The sequence below is a fragment of the Carassius carassius genome, chromosome 18, assembly GCF_963082965.1.
Source record: "Carassius carassius chromosome 18, fCarCar2.1, whole genome shotgun sequence".
NCBI classification, from domain to species: domain Eukaryota; kingdom Metazoa; phylum Chordata; class Actinopteri; order Cypriniformes; family Cyprinidae; genus Carassius; species Carassius carassius.
The window spans coordinates 6971529-6993879 of record NC_081772.1 but is presented as its reverse complement, the minus strand read 5'-3'; the positions used below and the strand labels follow the sequence as shown (position 1 = coordinate 6993879).

Here is a 22351-nt window from a genome sequence, read left to right as displayed (position 1 = left end):
GCTTCTCCAATCAGTCGCAGACCGCCATTAGCCTAGCATGCCCATTCATCACTGTCACTCTGAATAGAGGCAGTCAGGATGGGGGTGGAAAGGGATGCAGGGAGACTCTGGAGGGGGGAGGGGCGAGGCACGTGCTGCCTAAGTCGCGGGTCTGTCGTCTGGCTGCGTGTGCACTCTGACTCCCATGCCTCATGGGCCTGCTAATCTGCAGGCATGGAGGAAGCCATTGGAGGGGGGAGGAGAGGTGCACGGCTGAGATAGCATATCGCCTTGCACACAGAGTGCTCACTATAGCCTGATCCCCTCTGCACAACCATTTCCAATCGCGTTTCACAGGCTCTCTTCACCACAGAATGGGGAAAACAAAAGCGCTGAGAGCTGCACTGTGGCTGGACTGTTTTTATATTCCTTTTGACATACACGTACGTCTTTGCTGGAGTGATCTTTGAAGTTGCTTAAGCAAGCATTATTCAGTATTTCCAATCCATCCCTCATCCCTGTTAATTTCACAGTTTTCCTTATTTTGTCACAGTTTTGTCTTGGAAAGTCATGTCTATTTTATGGTGACTGTAATGACATAAAATTTTAGATGATGAAAATGTGTGTCCAGACTTTGCCAGTCCTAACTTTAAATCAAATTTTCATGAAAAATATAAATACTTGAAAGAAGTATTTTATAAGAAGCCATTATTTAATCAGAAATGCGATAAAACATTAGTAATGTGAAATATTATTACAATTTAAAATAAGACACACACACAGAGACATAATATATATATATATATATATATATATATATATATACATATATATATATATTAACACATATTTCTGTGATGGCAAAGTTAAATTTTTAGCATCATTTTTAGCATCTTCTCTTGGCACATGATCATTCAGAAATCATTCTATGTTGCTTTGGTCCTCAAGAAACATTTTTAAAGAAACATGCTTTATATTTTTTGTGGAAAGCATGATACATTTTTTCATGATTCTTAGAATATAGAAAGTTGAAAAGAACAGCATTTATTTGCTATATCCTTTTTTTTTAAACACTAAATGTCTTCACTGTCAGTTGAATGCATCCTTACTAAATATTTGTTTGTTTGTTTTATTGATTTCTTTCATGAAACCCCAATCATTTGATTGGTGGAGTGTATGTGTATATAAAATATTACCCCCCCCACACACACACACACACAATGTATGTTTAAAATCCGAGGACAATTATTTACAAGATATTTCTTGACATATTGTAAAGAACCAACATCGGCTTGTGGTCACTTGCCTGATTTGCAAAGAAAAATAGAGAGACAACGTTTCAGCTACACGATGTGGTTCTAAAAATCGATTTCCATTTAATGATCCATATAAGTTGTGTAGTAGTACAAATTTTTTTTTTTGTACAGTAGAAGAGCATCAGTGACCCTTGGTTATGATCAAGAACTTCTTGTCACAGACTTTAAAACATAAAAGGCCAGTGAGCTTCTGTCATGTAGTGTAGGCCTACGCTTCAATAGAATGAATCAGACTCTCAAACGAGCTACATATAAGACAATTGAAAGAACCATCCAATAAGAGCCAACTGAAAAGATTCAACTGAACAATTGTTACGCTGTGATAAATGTTAAGCTATTACTTTTAGGTAGATGCTTCACTTGTTAAGAGTAGAATACTAATGTGAGTGGCGTAGTATTCAGCCTGTATTGGCTGTAGGGGTAGGGCTGGGATAGATCAATGGAGACCTGATGAAGGAAACTGAGAGCTATGAACATGTTGTAAATGAGTGTAGCCATGCCTGCAGGATCATCAAAGCAAGAGAGAGGGAATATTACGCTGCTAGTTTGAATTTTCAGCCAGTGGATCACTCCGTACTCTATCTATTATAGATTAATACAGCATCTCACCGCCGTATCTAACAATCTGTTTAGATGAGAGCAGATTCAGTCAACACTGGCCTAAAAAGATCATTAATTATATCACAGAATCACACCCCAGATTGATGCCTGCACAATGATGGATTTTGTGCCATATCTCGGATCATGGAAGTTTTGAAAGGTGATATTTAAAATATTTAACATTTAATATTTAGTGTTCCTGTAGCTCAATTGGTAGAGCGTTGCGATATCAAGCGCAATGTTGGGGGTTTGATTCCCCAGGAACACATGATAGGTAAAAATTGATAGCCTGAATGCAGTGTAAGTCGCTTTGGATAAAAGCGTCTGCTAAATGCATAAATGTAATTTAATTTTAAAATAATTAAACCCCTTTTGGATTATGCCTGTTAGGAATTAATTTATTTGAAAAATGATTTGCATCATAAAAAGGGCATTGTGAGCTTCTTAAAAAAAGGGGAAATTCTGTGTCTGTTGTCAAACTGCAGATACAAAACACATTTTTATATTAAATCGTAATTATGTAAAAAGTATATATATTAGTATTTTATTAATTAAAAGGGACAATTCTGCATCTTAAAAAAATCATTATATTTAGTTAAATACATATAATATGTTACATTTAAAATGTTAATTTATAACTTTGAGGATTTCCTTTAATCTTGTGTTTGTTTATTCCAAATATGTGGCAAAATTAGTTTAAAGTGACATGACCAAATTATACTGGTGATCATAAATTATGGTGACTTAAATACCGCTTAATATTTGTCAGTTCAAATTGGCTTTTCTTTGTGGAGCTCTACATATTTAATAGAATATTCATAGCTATGGTGTGCGGTGCTGAAATAGAGCAGCACTAACTCGAAGAGCGCTGCGGAGGAATGACATTGGCTGGCAGAGAGTGCAAATGCCAGCACGGATAAAGACTTTCCTGTGATTAGCCTCATTATTTTGACAGTTTTTTTTGGGTTCACAAAAAAGGCTCCTAGGCAGCCTAGTTATTCATCCAAAACCCGGACAGAACAGTCTAAGAGAGCGGAAACGTTTGCTTTAGGGGTGGGACTGTCATGGTGCTGTATTGCTTATTAGTTATTATTGCTTATTATTACTTATTGCTTATTCAATGTTAGATTTACACGTCAGTGAAGTTTGGTTATTCATGAAAATGGTTTTGGGAGCCTGTCTTTTTGTGGAGAAGCTTTCGGAAATGATTGTCAAAAACTTACCGAGCAGAAACGAGATGTACATACAAAGTTGTCCCTGCACAGAATTTCAGTCAGTAGAACGCCTGAGGTGTGCATATGCAAAGAAAATGTAATGTAATGTAACAAATTCATGCTATGGTTTCTTCTTCAGGTGTTAATTATTAGATGAAATCCACACAAAAGAAGTTTGAGTGAGAATGATATTATTTTCTCTGTTTGCCAAGAACACGATAATTAGGCAGCACCAAAAAGATGTTTGTCATGCTAATAATTTTCTTGGTTTTGATGAACAAATTATCTAAGCACAGCTCTGTATTCATACTTGAACTTGAAACATTAATTTTAAGAGCCAGTAGATTATATTTTTCTTTCTTAATCCATTAATGAAGGCCTGCCTCTTTCAGAAAAGCCAAAAGAGCTTGTGATCAGCAATGATTAATAAAATGTAAAGCACTATATGAATTTCAGTGATGTTGTGGGAGAGATGAATCAAAGGACTGGGGCGGCAGGGAATACTTTGGCACGTGGCACTGGATAAACAAGGGGTGGGGGGGGGGGGGTTATGGAAGATGCACAGAGGGAGGGACGGATGGATGGAGAGAATGCTTCATAATACCCCTCCCCTCCCCTCCCACTCCATTGTATCTTTCTCCCCCCAACCTCTTCGGCTGAGAGGAAAGTGTTCCACGCTTAGATTTGAGCCATTAGTATTCGGTCTCAACTCATTGTCTTTGGCTGCTGACATTTACATTTAGATTGTTTATCTGACTGTGGGGGGTGTCCGACCATTAATGAATATGCTTCTGTTGTTCCAGAAAGACAGCAATTACCGGCTCTGTGTTAAGATAATGAAAGTAGAGGGATGTGGTAGGTGGGCATTAGCCACGGCAGAGAAAAGGCCTTGGTGTGGTTGTGCTTTTTTAGACACTGCAGCAAGGGATGAACTGGAGGAACACGGAGGACTCTGTGCCGCTTTCACTGTCATTCTGTAGGCAGATCTCTCCCGGTCTATTGTTTAAATATAATGAGGGATTCGGGCATAGACACGCATGCAAGCTTGCAGTTTTTTTCAGCTGCGCTATAATGCAGGTTTAAGGCCTTACTGTCAACACCTTTCTGTCAGCATTAGCTGAAAATCAAACAAACAATTTTTTATAAATATATTTAATGTATATAAGTATAATTATCTATAACAATAATAATAATAATATAATGTAAAATGTATTGCCTATATATTTTTATTTATTTATTCTTACATTTTACTTTTTATTCATTATTTTTATATTATAAATTGTATATACATATACACAAGAATGTGATGCAATTTTATGTGATTTCATATTTTTAAGTTGTTGTTTTTAGTAATTGTTGGATTTTTATATCATTTATAGAAATGATATACATTACGTTTTCTTAAATTCTTTATCAATTCTCTTATGTAGTATATACAGAATAGTATAGTACAGTATATAGTATATAATTATATGTATATAATTCTTCTCTGTTATATTATATGGATATTTATCCTTAAAATATTTAATCACATAAATGTTCTTGTTCATCATCTTGATCATTTTTTTCCACTCTTTTCATTAAATGATTTGAACCATGTAGGTCTGAAAGATTCATTAGTGAATCATTCCGAATTTGTATTATAAAAAAAAAGAAAAATCCTTGGGTATATATATGGGTATTTGCAAAGGTCATGTAAGTTCATATGAGTGATTGTACTTTTTTCCCCCCAAGATCTGCTTCCAAACGCCGGTCAATCTGGGTCTGTGCTCTGAGGTCAGGATGTAATTGCTTTGGATGTAACATGATGGAATGGGTTGAGGTGTAACCATACACTATAGCACTGAAATACAGCTAAGGTGAGTGCTGGCCATTAGAGAGCAGGAGCGTGGTGAGAGGGTAATAGAAAGCTCTGTATCTCAGCATGGGCAGTGGCTTGGTCACTCCTCTCACATTCAAAGGCAAAAGTGCAGCCACTGAACCAACCCTCGACTCTTGCCAGTCCTTATTGTAAGGCAAGCTACTTTTTCCCAGAATGACGCACTGCAGATCAATAACACTACTCCACTCTGTGCGTATGCATTGCAGACCGGGCCTGAGAAACATATGGTGACTGATCTGAATGGCTTGCTTTTAACTGTTTTTAAAAGACTGTATTGTGTGAACTGTGTGTAGTTTGCAGATTTTCTATATGCATACAGAACCCCTGTGTGACCTCATTCATTTCAATGTGCTGTATGCAAACATACTGTCCTGGAATGCTATATCACATAATGCAATGTGTGCGACTTGTCCATTTCAAGTGTGACAAATAAACTGGTTTTGGTTCCATTGCTTTTTCTAAGATTATTTGATTGGGCTAGAAAAAGTTTACAATGAAGTATGCAGTTTTGTGTATATTTCAGTTAAGTAAGTGGATAAGCTGTACATGTGCATTTGTTGCTGTTGTAAAGCAATCTACCCTTGTTGCGGAATTTCCTACCTGCTCCAACGTACAACAACAGAAGTGTGAGAAAGAAACCGAAACCATTCGCCTTATTAAAAGTCAGTGTACAGTATTTACGGAATGATGTTGATACTGATACTTCAAGGTAAAAAAATTGAAAAGCGAAATGATCATTTAAAAATAATGTAGAGTAGTGAGGTAATGTCATCTGCATGTTATTTTTACAGTCTAGGTTATTGATTTATCAATTAGTAACAAACCTTTTTTATGGTTTGAAATGGTATGTGGGTGAGTAAATGATGATAGACTTTTCATTTTTGGATAAAATAACACTTTAAAAAACAATTCAAATTCTTTAAGAATTATTACAACCCAAATGTTTATCTTTTTATACTCATTGATATTGAATTAAGTGACTACAATAAATGTTTGCTCAATGTACTGTGTGGTGTAAGAGAGTGTTGAGCGGTTGAAACAGATCAGCAGTGACAGTCTGAATGTGAAAGTGATTTAATGAAGTCTGTTCTAATGCTTCTCTTCAGTCCACTTACACAGATTAGATTAGAGCTGTGGCCTCCACAGAAAGCCTCTCTTTCACTGTATTGTTTGAGTGCCATTTTAATTCTAAAATGGAAAGGTTTACTGCGCCAAGAGAAGGTCACTCTGTTTCACCTAGGATTATTATTATTGTTGTTTAAAATCACAGCCACGTTTCATGAAGCCCTTTGTGAAACACACCACTGACTTTGGATGCAAACACAATTTCTAGATATGATAAACTAAAAGGAGGATCTAAAATGAAAGAAAATAGAGTCAGCATTAGACTGAACATGTAACAATTTATTTATGACTTCATTTTATTTATTAATTCAACAGAAAAATAGTCAACAATGGACTGAGTATTTCTTTAACAAGAAAATTGTTAATAATGGAGCATAATTAAGTTAACATGTAAAGCTTTTCCCAGAATTAAAACACAGAGTGGTTTAACCATCCATTTTTGAAGAAAGTGTGGCCATGAGTGATACAGTGAACTGCTGCTTGGCATGTACTGTAGGTCTACCATCCGCCTGGCTGTATTGGCATGCTCTGCTGCCATGGCAACATAGTCGTACAGTACGTGCATGTTGAAGCTCCGGCATGGCTGCGCCCAGATGTTGAACTCAGTGACCTCCATTTATTCTAATCCACACAATGGTTTACCATGCCTCGGCCCATCTGTATCCCTGTCACATGTTAAAACGTCGCATTGACATACATTAATCCGACCAGGTGTTGTTCCCCTCCCCTCCAACATGCGTAGAAATGAATGACCATCATTCGCCCTTCCCTGATTTTTTCCTGTCTTCTTGGTGCTCCTTAAGCGAAAGATAAAGGAATCAACCCAAAATTTAAGGGTTGAACTTAATGAGCTGTGTATGAATAGAGCCACTATCCTCCTGGGAGCTTCTTCCCTACTGTGAGCTGCGTTGGGAAGAGCACATTATGAAATCCTTTTGACATTGTGTTGATTTATAAGGGCACTCTCTCCATTGTTTCCCCTGTGTTCTGCAGCTAAACACGACGTGAATGGTAACAGGACAGTGCCACCGTTCCCAGAGGGATTGCAGATGGTCTTATTCGGTAAGTGATCCGAGCTGAGAGAGGTGTGTGTGTGTATGTGTGCGTGTGTGCGTGTCATCACGGCGTGGGGGTAGATCCAGCTAAAATGACCCGTGGTGGAAGGTAATTAGTCCCCCCTCATGCACCCCTTCAAGAAGTGCAAAATCAAAACTGCAAAACGGGAGGAAAATAAAGGGGAGGATTGTGCGATTTAATTGTGTCCTGCTGATTAAGGTCTTTTTAATAAATTCATTTGTTCTCAAACTGTGTAATTCATCATGGCAGACACGAATTAAATGGCTGTTTTATTACAGGGCCTTGTATACAAATAAAATAATATTTAAAGTATGTATGTGCCTTTGCAATTCACAACCCCCTGCTGAGAGTGATGAAAGGTAACTCTTACCTTTGGCTTCATGAAAACTTGCCTTTCTGACTGCTAGACGCCATGAACAGCACTCACCCTCATTTACTGAACATCCCCCGTGTGAAAGCGTCATTTTATAGTCTTGGCGTTTGGGCGTCCCAATGGGCCTTTGTAATTGAGCTCCAGATTCTAGATTCTCCATCATTCGCCTTATGCTCACTTTTCCACAGCAGCTTGTAAATCAGAAAAATCTGGTCAAGCTGACAGTCGTGTACGTATTTTATTTAATTTTTTTTTAACAATTGAATTACTTTCTGCCCATGGGACGTTGTGGTAGATAACGATATACTAGTTACCCTCTAATTTATTTTTACTGTTATAGAGGGGAAGTATTATTTGGTAATAAATGCTTACAGGCGGTGTTAGTTTTATGGTGGTTGATGTGTTTTTATTGGCCCCGAGTAAATGTGTGATGGAGGAGTCTTTAGTTTACAGAGCTTTGAATTTTAGGGGTTGATTTAATACCAGTGGGAAGATGCTAGAGGAGACTCAGCCCCAGCAGAAAACAAAAAACACTGTGAATAGAATTTGGTGAGGGGAAAAGTCAGATAAATATTTAAACATTTTTTTTTATTGTTTTGAAATGAGTTTCTTATGCTCACCAAGGCTTCATTTACTTGATCAAAAATACAGTTAAAAACTGTAATATAAAAAAATAAATTTTATATATATATATATATATATATATATATATATATATATATATATATATATATATATATATATATATATATATATATATAATATTATTATTATTGCTATTGGTATTATTATTTGTTTTTGTTTTCTATTTTAATGTTCTCATGTTTACAATATTTAATTTTTTTTCTGTGAATCTCCAAAGCATAAAAAAATATCAAAACACAAACTATGAATTTCTTTTTTTTTTTTTTTTTTTTTTTTTTTTAGAAACGGGAAGTCGTGTGGTCCACTTCTATATTTCTTTCATGGTGTTGCTTTTGTCCCTTTGGAGCTTGACAGCCCCATAGTCACATTAAACTAATGTGCTATGGCAAAAACTGCAAAACAATTTTTGGAAAAAACAAACAAACAAACGGCATATATGTGGATATCTAAACAGTGAAAACAACAACAACAACAACAACATTTTGCTCTAACATATCTCAAAAGAGACATTCAGTTGCTGTCTTATTAACAGCCATTGAATAAGTTTTGTGTTTTTGTGTTCAAACAGTTCTAGCAGTAAAGCATAGTGCTAGCAACTCCAAAGTCATGGGTTTGATTTTCCATGTAATGTAAACATGCAAAGTATAAATTACAATTTCCATAAAATGAGTACTATAAATATTCTCAGAATCAAGGCTGTCCTTGTCATTTCCACCAATAGTAGAAATATATATTTTTTTGTCTCAATTATGGACCAGTTATGGTCTGTGGCTATAAAAGGAATATTTTTTTATTTTCTCTATTTAACACAGGTATGGGTTGTTTCTGGGGAGCTGAGAGGAAGTTCTGGGTCCAAAAGGGGGTCTATTCCACTCAAGTAGGCTACTCTGGCGGTTACACCCCAAACCCCACCTATGAAGAGATGTGCACAGGTATGTGATCTAAACTCAACTTTTAAAAAATTGCAACTGTACAGTAACTGAGTACCATTTACAAGCTTTCAGTGACTAATTGTCTTCTCTTCTTCTTTGTTTGTGGAGCTCTAGCTACATAAAGAAGATGCACACAATTTGAGCATCATAAATAATGCACAAACTGAACTATCTATCTATCTATCTATCTATCTATCTATCTATCTATCTATCTATCTATCTATCTATCTATCTATCTATCTATCTATCTATCTATCATAGAAATGTACAGAACAGAATTCTGTACAGAATTCATACAGTAATTACGGTCTTGTTCTTTTTGTAACATCTGCAGGCATCCAGATTGCGTTCATATATGCTTATATCTAAAATGATAACACATTGCTCATATAACAATAGTCTGGTAACTGGCTAATATACAAAGAAAAAATAACACATGCTCATACTGTTGAGGTTTGCCCATGTAAAAACCAACATGAAGCTTCTACCCAAATGAAATAATCAAGATGGGCATTTTTGACATGGGTGGATTTTCCTTTGCTGTGCCAGATGATTTTTTTGGATCTGAGCCTCTCCTTCCTTATCCTGGATTTAAGGTTTTGAAAATTAAGGCTCCTTTAAAAAACAAGAGAGGAAAACCGAATATGAATGCAGTAGTCCCAAATGGTGGCTAGAGCATATACACTGCCATTAAAACGTGTATTTTTTTTTTTTACTAAGTATACTTATATTCAGCAAGGATGCATTAAATTGATACAAAAAATATATTAATAAATATTAATAAATAAATAAATATTAATCAAACAATCCTACATAAATATGTATGATGGTTTACACAAAAATATTAAGTAACAGAACTGTTTTCAACATTTCCTGCAAATCAGCATATTAAAATGATTTCTGAAGGCTCATGTGACACTAAAGAATTTAGTAATGGCTGCTGAAAATTCAGCTTTGCATCACATGAATAAATTACATTTTAAAATATAATTAAACAGAAAATATAAAATAAAGTATGAATTATTTAAATGGACACCCAATTTTTTTGTTTCTTTGCAATTATATATTACAAATAATTCTTCATTCTGCCTCCTGAAGTGCTTAGTCTAACAAAAGGAGTTTTACTTACTCTCAAGTTTTTTTTTCTTTGAAGAGCATGACAGGCCTGGGCTTTGATCTCCCAAGATTTCTTTCCCTGTATGCTGCATTAGCTCAAGTTCAGTCACAACAATTTCCAATCAAATGAATTTGATTTAATGGGCTCTCGCAGAGTATGCTTACTCATTCTTTACTCCAAAGTTTGGACGACATAAACGCAAACATGTTTCTCACTGCAGGGCATTTATATTTAAATTCCTCCTTTTTCTAAGAAACCGTACATTTTAAGAATCAAAACCGTCGTATAGCTGGGTGTGATGATTCAGCAGGTCCTTCACTGCAAGCAGAACTTACGTAGGTATATATGGCATGGGGTGCTGAAAACTCAGAGGGAGCTGTCCAGTGGGTGGTGCTTAAATGAATGCTGGTGCTGAAATGGTTGGCAACACTCTTTGCTCCATACAGGGTTTGAATGCTGACATCCTTTTGAAACAAACAACAAGATTTCAAAAGAAATGGAAAGTTGCTCCTAGATATGATCTGTAATTGTGTGCAAATGCATAGCTTCATTTCTTTTTCACCAAGACCTAGTGGGTTGCATTGATTCCTACATAGGCAGCTACCATTTAAAGCAGCATCTTTACTAAGCTAAAACCTATAAGTGACAAAACACATTAAAAAGGCAGAAACTCTGAGCATCATACAAATAGGGCTCAGAATATGAATCTAATCTAATAGGAGTCATCTTTAGTGTTTATTTTTGCTGTGCCATCAGGGTGCGCCTGTGAGGTCTTAAAATGTAGACAGCCTATTAGGTTTGGGAAGGGGGCGATAGAATCATTTACTGGATTTTACTCTTGTATGTGAGGGGGAAGGGAAGTGCTACGATCATATGAAGCTCTCTTTCAATGTTAATCTCAGTCTTGTCTGCACAAGAGCATGTGTTAACCAGGGATTAAAGGGTACAGACATGTCCACCAAGCAGAAACATGCACTAAGGATAAAGCCAACAATGCAAATAATCATAGAAAATAGCACCTTATGACTCATTCTACAAAAAATGTGGTATTTTTGTGTGGTGCATATATATATATATATATATATATATATATATATATACATATGTATATGTGTGTGTGTGTGTATTTTTAATTTTAAAAAGTTTGCTGTCATTTTGATCAATTTAATGCATCCTTGCTGAATCAAAGCATTAAATACTTAAACACTCACTGACCCCTTTTGAACAATAATGTGAGCATTTGTGTGTGTGTGTGTTTGTATATATATATATACGAGTTAGCACAGCGCAATTTAAAATGTTATTAAAAAAAACCTTTAAAATTCACCTTAACTAGAAAAGGCATAGAATGAAAAACCGAAGCAGCCCATAGTCTCTCTTTTCACCCATTTTGCAATGCAGAATTAGAGCGGCACAAAGAGAGAACATGAGAGGATGGCGTGCTTGTGCCTTTGCAGCATCTCACATAACCTTTTATCTCAGAATTTCAGAGGATTGCAGTTTTCACTGCTCCCACTTGTATTGATGGTCAGTAAAAAGCACTTCCCTTGATACTTGCATTACATCTGTACCTTCGCTTAGAACGTATGTCTCAAGCTGCAGCAAATATGGCCGCCTGCGGTCGACCTTCAGCTCGTCTAGAACGGCACAGCCTGGTGAGGGGGTGGGTGAGGGGATTACACCAAAAAAAAATGGGGGGTTTAGAAAAAGGATTTGAGCTGGGAGATGGGAAGAAAAAGAGGCGAGATGCTTCAAAAAGGAAATGAAGAAGGGAAGAAATCCGAGCAGAGCGAGAGTTAAGAGATAAAATCAAGAGGGAGGGAGAAATGGATGAATGTAAAGAGAGGAGTGGGAAGTGTAGGAACGGGTTCAATGGGTTCATTACTCTCCCATAAGCCAACATGCATAACGCAGTTCGAGGATAATGCTGTGGGCTCTTATGCCTCCATTAGAACGCCATTGTCTTACCGCTGCATATGAACATTTGCATAAAATGCTGACAAAATGTTACAACAAGTGCAGAAAATGTACATTTTTGCTTTCTTTTTTTATACTGCACATGAGTGTTTCTAAATCTGTTCTATAAAAAAGATGATTAGAGAGAAATATGAACAGATGATGTATCTGCAGTATCCAATATTAACAAGTGCCAAAATTCAAGTACTGTAACATGTAATTCCCATCTGCTAATGAAAAATCATCACATATCATTAACAAAGTTCACCATTTAGCAGTATTTAGCAGTCACTGCGATACTATTACTTTTTTTGTGATTTTTATGATGCTGGGAATGACATAACCTATGATGTTTGCTTTTGCATTTTGCATTTGCATTTTTACACTGCCAAGAGTATAGATGTGAACTGATGCGACAGCCCTGGGTGTATGGGCAATGGCACGGCTTTGGTTCTCCATATCTGAGCTCTGATAATGTTACTACCCCTCTGCCGTCTTGCCTGGTAATGAAAATAACCCCACAGGTTTGTCTTTTATTACTTTTTTAATATCAAAGCAATATAGATTTACTGGAGATAATGTAGAGGACATAATGCACCCCCCCCCCCCCCCCCCCATAAGACTGAAGCAGAGATTATTAAGCAGACTTCTTTGGTAATAAATTAATGATAGGAGATATGGAATTAGGACCTCTGTTTTGGTGTTCTAGTCACAGCTGGTTCATGCTCTGTGATTCATTTGCAACATGCTGCTCACAGTCCAAAATATAGACTATAGATACTAGACAGGACAATACTATGAATTGAGTTTTCTGGATTCAAATTAATGTAAACAAACATATGGAGGGAAAAAATAACAACAAACAAACAAGAAAAAAACAGATTAATTTCATGTAATTTTCTCAAAAATGAATGATTTAAATAATTGGAATTTATATTTTTAAATTTATTTAAATTAAATTTATTTACATAAATTATTTATATTGTGTATTTTATAGTATTATTGTGCAATTTTAGATTGATTTAAAAATGTTTTCTATTTTGATATATTTTTAAGAAACATTTATTTTTATTATAAATGCTTAAAACACTTATGCTGCTCAATATTTTAATGGAAACCATGATACATTTGACATTTTAGGATTCTTTAAAGAATATAATTTTTTTTTTAAAGAATTTTATTTTTGTCGCTTTTGATCAATTTAATGTGTTGTTTCTGAATAAAAAAAGATCAGTTTCTTTAAAAATGTATAGTGTTTATATAATTTCTTTATTTACTGACAATTGAAAAATAAAGCAGTATTTTAATAAAGCAGAGTTTGACTTTGACATTGCAAACCACAAACAAGGTGCTAAATGTTAACGAATTGTATTGCAGCACAGTCCGTGTAATTTTTTAAAAGTGCAAACACAACCTAACATTCACAATCAGTCTGCAAGTCGGTGCCATGCAAATTGTGTTTCACACACATTTTGTGTTTTTGTGCCATTTTATTTCTAGTTTCATTATTAGTGAAATGGGCCCTAAACAATGCAGACTTATTTCCAATGAGTGGAAATAAACAACACTATCAGCCAGTGCAGTGATTTCCCCCATTGCGTTTTTAACTTCTTCAACAAGCCTTATTGCAATTGCATTTAATTGTCTGAATACTTTCATGAAACGTCAATGGCTTCTGTAGGACAAGTAAAAAAATAAACCTTGCAGTTTTGTTCAGTGCTTGAAAAACATTGAAAAAGAAAAGCATCAGCAGTTCTCATTTTAATCTCTGTCTGAACCACTTCATGCCTTCTTTTTCGAATGCTACTAATGGCTGGCTGTTGTTTGAATCCAACCTTAAAGAGAGCATAATCATCAGGCAGAGTAGGTAATGCATTGTGCATGTGTTTGTTTGATGCTTCTCTATGCTCCTCCTCCATGCTTTCTAACCTGCAGTGAGTCATTTCAAAATAATTTCTTGTTGTTATGAGTCTGTCTAAGAGAAGGAGAGTTTCCTCTAGAAGTTTTTTTCATGGTTTCCTTCTTCAGGTTGCAATTCTTTTTAGCTTATAGAAAAGCACCCAGCTGATGCTATGACACACAGGTAGATTAACTGTCCTTGTACTTTTATGAAAGGGTCAAAAGACACATAAATGTAATCAATATGGAGGACTGACCTTATCGCCGGAGATGTGGCCAGTCAAGCCAAAATCAGTGGCCCTTGATGACCTCAGTGGATTGGGACTGCAGGCCACCTCTGTTTAATACGAGCATGTGTGCGCACTGTGACTCTTTTGACGATGATGTTTACACCATAACCTCTGCTCCTCTAACTCACACAGGTAAAACAGGACATGCAGAGGTGGTTCGCGTAGTCTATGAGCCTGAGAAAATCAACTTTGCACAGCTGCTCAAGGTATTTTGGGAAAGCCACGACCCTACACAAGGTAACATTTCATTCCATCACACACACAAAATCTTTCAAAAAAATCACTTAAAAAATCTGTCATCATTTACTCACCCTCTTGTCTTTCCAAACCTTTCATTCTGACTTTTTTTCTGTGGAACACAAAGAAGTTGTTTTTTTTCCTATGCAGTGAACTTGAATGAGGAAATATTGAGCTCTGAAAAGCACCTTAAAAGTAGGCCATAAGACTTTGTGTGATCTTATAATGAGCAATATACATAAGTTTTCATTCATTTAAATATCCCATACATAAAATGTGTAAATGTCTAAAATGTATTTTAAATACATAAAAACTGTATGATCTATATATATATATATATATTTGAAATTGAAAAAATATATTTAGTTTAACCCTTAAAATATAGTTTAACACTTAATAAAAAAGAAAACACTGTGAGAAATGTTTATAAGAAATATAAAATTTAAAACAGTTTTGGGAAAAACACTTAACAAAAAAATAAACATATTTGCATATAATGGCCAAAAATATTAAACTATTTAACTGTTAACTTATTGCACATATGTATTTATGTAAATATATTTTTAAACCTGAATTAGGAGTATATTTTTGGCCATTTTTATGTATTTTATAAAAATATTTTTAGTTTGCCATATAGGATGCCACATGAATATGTTCCACTGAAAGATTTTAAATGAATGAATTTAAGTCTGTTCCTCAAATCTCCACAATTGTATGGCATCAGAGCTTTTTTAATACTTTTATATTTTTTTTTATAATTTAGTCAAATATTTATTAAGTCATTTTAAAGCTCAACAATCTCTGTCTCTGTCTCTATTCACTTTTATTGCATGCGATAGAGCAGCCAAAGCATTCTTCTGAGTGTGTTCTTTTATGTTTCACAGAAGAAAGCAAGTCATACAGGTTTTGAAGAAATGACAAAAATGTCCTTTTTGGGTAAACTCTCCCTTTATGATCATATTTAGTTCATTACTAGTTGAAACCCAATACAGTACACAGTAAGTTTTGTTTAACACAGAAAGGCTAAGCACAAAAAAGCCATTTAAAATCCTGTAAAAAAGCTCTTTAACATAATACAATCTTAAGTTCCAGTAGTTTGAGAGCCACAAGAGGCCCATTTTGAATTCAAAAGAGGAGAGGCAATGGTTTGAGTGGCTGCAATCATGACCAGAGGATTCAGATCAGAGATTAAAGTGTCTCACCAACCAATCACATTCAGTCTGATGGAGATGGCAAGTATAATGCTCTGATTCTGTCTGTGGTGATGACTAACTCTCAGCTCATTCTAATGTTCACACTGAAATCATTATGATTTAGCTTAAGTTGAACTGCCGTTTAAAAAAAAAAAAAAACATACTTTTTTTTTTTTTAAGATGCACCAAGTAATTTTTACAGTTTTACAGCTCAGAAATAATTTATATAAAATAATCTATAATCACATGAGGTAAAGACCTCAGTCAAGTGTTCCGTCCAGTACAATACAGCTTTTTCAGCATAGTTAATGTCCTCTTCCCATCCAACAAAAATATCTTTGCCGAATCTATGAAGTCATATCTGGATCAAGAACAAACAAAACAGAGCTTTAATTAAAATTGCACTCTTCCCAGGAATTTCTTTTCTTATTGATTTGGGAGTTTGTTTCCCAAGAGACTAAAGTACTAATAGATGCTAATTTTGAACAGAAGATGCACTCAGTGGCTGAACTGCATGATTACATCATGGTTACATGACTTACTTTAGTTCTCAGATGTCTATATAGAGTTTAAGATTGAATATACAGGAGTAGTTAACTCAAAAATTACATTTGTGTCGTAACCAGATCCTCAAACACCCTGTTTTAGCACTGACATATCATTACATTTTCTTTGATAGGAATGCGCCAGGGCAACGATGTTGGAACGGTCTATCGATCAACCATTTATGCGTATACACAGGAACAGCTCGGCCAGGCATTGCACTCCAAGGACGAATATCAGAAGGTATCCCTCTATACAGGCCTTTCATATCTTTCCCCTCAATATACAAACAACCCTCAGGTGATCAGTTTGTGGATCACTGGTTCAATACTAGTTTGGCTTCAGGATCCAGATATTACATGGGACATCAAGCACCAAAAGCAAAAATTTCCTTGAAAATATTATTGATATTATAGTTTTGGGGATCTCTGCACTCTTCAGTTGTACACTCCCCCCAAAAAATGCTGGGTTTTTTCAACACAACTTTGGGTCAAATATGGACTAACCCAACCTTGGGGTTAAACATTTAATGTAAAAATTTAACCCAACTGTTTGATTAGTCCATATTTGACCCAGTCAAGTTCTGTTGAAACGACCCATCATTTTTTAATAATAACACAATACATTTGATAAATTATACAAAAATATAATCTATGAAAAATAAATAATAATGTAATAAATATATATATATTTAATTATTAATTAATAATTAAGTAGTATCGTTTAGTAGTATCATTATTAGAGTTATTGTTCTTGTTGTTGACTATTGGAATATTAATGTGATGGTGTTAATTTCTTCACTTTCACAAGGCATTTTAAGGCAAGTTAGGCAACAGGCTTAGTATTGTATTTTCCCTCCTGTCAACGACCATATCAGAACACACCTGCAATCCACCGGGTGACAACCACTGCTTTTAGAAAACAAAAGCTGTTTGTATCGACGGTACCCTCATATAATGGTATGCTCACACCTCTGGTCCCCAAGTGGACAGTAAGAAGGGACAGGTGTTGAGGATTACAGCTCTCAACGGTTCTTGCTCTGTTTGATAACCTGCGAATCCATCCCAGTTGAAAGAGGTTTTCTGCTAAGCAGGGAAATAGAATCTTACACATGAAATGGTAATTCTGTTTGTCTTTTAGACAGCTTGGAGAAGGGAGACTTCAAATCCGTGCACGAGGAGGTTCAAAGCCTTTCGGCATTGAGTGTGAATGCTGCCATCTGCATTATGCATATATTTTTCTCTAATTGCAGAACAGCTCTGTTGTCGAGCCGAAAATTGAGGTTTCTTGTTCTTGGTGGTGCATTGCATTACAAACCTGCATGCGGTTCACGTTAACAACCCCACCCTTTCCGTCAAAGCGAAGCCTGTTAGAAACAATAGAAGCAGAGGAACTGACTGTATTTCTTACAGGCACTAATCTTCCCTACCGTACCCCTGTAGTCTCATTTTCTTCTTTCAAAACCCTTCTCCCTCCCCCTTCCCCTTGTGCATGATCATAGTTTTTTTTTTTGGGGGGGGGGGGCGGGATTTTCCCTTCTCATTCCCTCAGATCAGTCCACAGTCTGAGATTAAATTAGCAGCTGTGTGTTCTGTACCTCAGCGAAGCACTCATGCTCGGTATTCATGCTTTTACACATTATGGATAGTGTCGCATTAGACACATTTAACTATTGACGAGATGACCTTGACTGTCTCATCGTCACAGAGTCCTTTCTTGCACTTCACATCAACTGTCGACTGCTTTTGTGCTGGGGTTTCTGCAGCCTCTCTTTTTACATCAAAAGAGCCCAAATGAATGGCGCAGTCACTCTTGCCTCAGCCCTCCATTTTAAACAAATGCTGAACACAATATCCAATATCTTTTCCTGTGATACTGTGCATTTGGTAACTCAGCAACTGATTCTTGAAGAAGGGAAGGATCTCACTGGACACTGATGTTCGCAGATACACTCACACATGCTCACAAATGAAGTCCTCGCTGTTCACAATCATTATTTTAGAGGCATATTAAGAACTTTTCTTGCAGAATACATTTAATGATTTTGAGATCAGGAACCAGGGGATTTGAAGTGTCCAAATGAAGGAAGTGTCTTTTCTAGCACACACACACACACACACACACACACACACACACACACACACACACACACACACACACACACACACACACACACACACTTATTCTTACAGACACAGGCTGTAGTGTTGGAACCCTGGGGATGAGAAAAGGGGACACAGGCCTCAGAGCGGGAAAAGCATATGTGTGCCATTTGTTTTTTCACGCAGCACTGGCTCCAGCTGATAATGACTCCCAGTTGTCTGCACCATTAGTCTCTGACATTCTGATCAGCTTCCTACTTCCAAAATCAGACACTTTTTTTAATCATATTTCGAATTTTACAGAGATTTGGTCTTCGATGCTGACTGGTTACAGCATTTGATCCCATGCCTAACTTCAGCTTATGTGTTAGGTGCTATATCTCCTAGCATATAGATTCTGCTTTATGAATTTGCATAATAAAATAATGATGCCTTTTTAATATTTTTTATTCTGTTTTGTAAAAGGCCTTTTGTTTCTTATTGCTTTGGCAGAGCAGCCTTTTTGATAAGAGAATGTTTCAATGTTAATTGCTTTGTTTTCTTGCCCTGAATTTCATGGACAAGGGTTCTGTTAATGACTGGAAATGAGAGCCATTCTATGGTCCTCTAAAATAGTTATGTTTCATAAAAATAGGGTATGAAGAGATGTTCTTCCTCTTAGAAAATGGGTAATTTTAAGTTTGGTATGTTTCATGGTTGAATTCATGTTTATAGAAAAGTAGGTTATTGCAGTAACAGTGACATTTCCATATCCAATATAGTCAGTGTATCACATTATTTGGTGATACAACTTGAGTTGATTAGGTCAGAGAAACATGTAAAAAGAATTTGCATTGAAAAAAAAAAGGTTATTTTCGATTACTATTAGGCCATTTTTAGACATATAACATGGGATCTCTGGGAGCACATAGCAAAGGCTATTTCAACTGGACAAGCATGAGGGTTAAATCAAATATTTCCTGCAGCACTCTATTCTAGCTGGTCAGATGAAGAAGACAGGAGTTTATGAAGCTGCATGCTGTCAGAGAAGATTTTAGTTTGTTCTGAAATGCCTGCATACTCACACGCTCCCTCTAACGGCCATCTTTTTTAACTACATCTCCCTTTTCTCTTTCTCTTACTTATTCGCTCCATCCTCCATTTCTGCTGTCCCTCTCTCTCTCCACCCACTCTACCCCCTGCTGAGCCATCTGCGCTTCAGCAGGCCCTGTCTCCATGGCAATAAGGGAGGCCGCGCTGCCTCCTATTGGCCCGCTGCCTAAACGGCGAGGCTGCTGGGGGTCGAAGGTCGTCTGTAGAGTGCCGCCTCACCGGTGTTCTAATCAGCTGTTGACCCCAAGCCACAATGAAATGAGTGTCAGAAGGCAAGGGGTTAATAAAGCCTGGTCTGACTGGCAGCTGGGTCCATTATGAGTGAGGGTCAGGAAAGGGAGCCCGGTGAGAGGGGGTTGGAGGATGCTGGAGATGAGGGACTCCGATCTTGGGTTGGGGGCCCATCTGTGTTGCATAAGGGAAGATTTGATGTCATCATAAATCTTGTTTGCAATGCTGTGTGTGGCTCCACTTGTTTTAAGCTGCTAAGGTTTTAGCCTGAGGAGTAAAATTGCCAGTCTTCAGTGAAGGTTTTCTGTCACTCCAATAAAAATGCCCAAGTGTGCAGATGCAGATTTGGCATAGTGTACAATTTTATGGATTAAGTAAGTATTTTTAATCTTGAACTTGTCAGCCATTTTGGATTCCACCAACAAAAACAACAAAAAAAGTATACGGTTGCAAGTAGCAATTAACAGAATTGTGCAGGTGTAAGAAACTGCTGTTGAAGTAGGCTATATTAAATGGATATTTTATATAATGTTAAATAACACTGAAAATCCTGACACGATAGGTTTTCTGGAAGACTGTTGAGTTGCATTAACAGTTTTATGTATATCCATTTCACATGTTCCAAAAACCATGTCCAAAGATGATGAGTGCTTCATAGGATTTGAAAATATAACACTAACAGAAAATATGGCTCCTTGGGGCAGACTTGTTCTCTATGAGAAGTGACTCTTCTGTGATATTTAAAGTCTTTAGCTCAAACGTAGTAGTGAGGCTGATGTTTTCGAATATTGTGAATTTAACCAGTTAGTTGCTAGGCAACCATCCATTCCATCCATCCCATAATTACACAAAATGTAATTAGCCACAGACCCTTCACACATGCAAAGTTCATTGAGTTTCACCATAGGGATAAAACGTTCAAAGCAAAGAATATTAATAATAAACCAGCACCAAAATGAGAGCAAGAGTTTTTTTCCTACTTTGCCTAGATCTACAAATCTGGCTTCACTGGAAATTTGTATTACAGTCACATTTCTCAGTGCTACTTTAAGATTTTTTTTTCTTAATATTTTGAATGAGCTTTATTTGTTTACTTTTATTTTTATACTTTTTCATTTTAATTTTAGTTACATTTTAGCATTTTTTTTTTAATACTACTATTAAAAGAAAATATTAGGCCATATTATTTTATTTTATTATTTTTAAGTTAACTAAATTTACAATTCGTTTTTGGTTTAATATTTATATTTAGTTTTGTAAAAAAAAAATTTTTGTGTGTGTTTTTAATAGTCTTTGATGATAATAGTTAATGATAATAACCCTGCTGGCCACTGCAGCATGCCTCCTAATTCTTCCCTCATTTTAGCTGATATCTGCACACATTTACACCACTGATCTGCCTTGGCATCTTCGTTCAGATCACCTTCCAGATGATTCTCAATGCAAAACATGAATGCCATAAGCTAGCATCGCTTTTCTCCAAGAGCAGACCATATTAATGCAGAAAGTAACGATCACTCAGGGTTTAAATAAAGGAGATGGGTCTTATCGACCTCTGCAAGATTGTTTGATATTCAATATCCTGGTCATACCCTTTCTTGTTTCGTTATGGGCCATTAATTGGCGGAGACGATAGCATCATTCTGCATAACATCATATAAAATTCTGGTAAAAGTAACCACAAGGGGGCAGTGTGTTTTATCCACAGGGGCAGCGCTCCATTCGTCCACCCTCCTGCCTTTGTGCTCATTTACTCTCTCTCACTTTCTTTCCTTCTCTCTGTCCTCACGTCTCAAGAACTTGGTGTGGCATGTTCCCATCTATTATCATCTCAATTAAGGGCTAACAAAAGACAGGTTTTTCCCCTCTGAGGCCTCTACATGTGTGGTTTACCTAGTCTCTGTGCGCCCTGAGCGAAATCCAGGAGATTGACTGCAGTCCACCAATTACACCTCCCCATCAATGTCTGCAAGAAATCACAATGGCCTTAATTAGCGACTGCAGCCTCACTCTATTACACACTAGCGCAGTTAAAGCCCAGTCGCACCTTCACCACCAGTCTGCATGGATAATATAATGTGGGCTATAATTACGAGGGAGGAGGTGTATCGGAAGTGGGTGTTTGTGGCTTTTTTACTTTTTTTGTGTGGCCTTCCAAGGATGGCTAATTGATTTTTCAAGGAACTGTTCACCCAAAAATAAAAATTCTGTAATTATTTACTCACGCTCATGTCATTCCTACTGTGGCTTTTTCTTCCAGGGTCCAATTATTATTATTACAATTTTTTTTTTCTCGTAGGCTGCATGCTGACTTTTTTTTTTTTTTGATGATGAATATCCCAACCACACGATCAATATAATGTTAGCAGATGAAGATAAAAGCTGGGAAAACTCCAAAAAACAAACCACAACAAACACCACAAAGGAATCATAAAAGTGACCCATATGACTTGTTTTCTAAAGTCATGTGATAGTTTTGTGTGAGAAATAGACTCAAATTCATGATTCACTTTCAGAAAATGTAAAAAGCTGTGATTCATAAATAAAT

At 36.2% G+C, this 22351-nt stretch overlaps 1 protein-coding gene across 5 annotated transcripts in view; it reads left to right on the top strand.

The window, feature by feature from the left end:
• LOC132092231 (mitochondrial peptide methionine sulfoxide reductase-like) overlaps positions 1 to 22351 on the top strand; it is a 67160-nt gene that overhangs the window by 32554 nt on the left and 12255 nt on the right. For 4 of the 5 annotated variants that reach the window (XM_059498389.1, XM_059498385.1, XM_059498388.1 and 1 more), the window contains exons 2-5: positions 7110 to 7178; positions 9024 to 9143; positions 14538 to 14642; positions 16515 to 16621. In XM_059498389.1, coding sequence (XP_059354372.1) covers positions 7166 to 7178; positions 9024 to 9143; positions 14538 to 14642; positions 16515 to 16621 — 345 coding nt within the window. In that variant the 5' untranslated portion in view covers positions 7110 to 7165. Of the gene's footprint in view, positions 1 to 7109; positions 7179 to 9023; positions 9144 to 14537; positions 14643 to 16514; positions 16622 to 18666; positions 18915 to 22351 lie in introns of those variants that run through there. The other variant, XM_059498387.1, reaches the window with a different exon arrangement.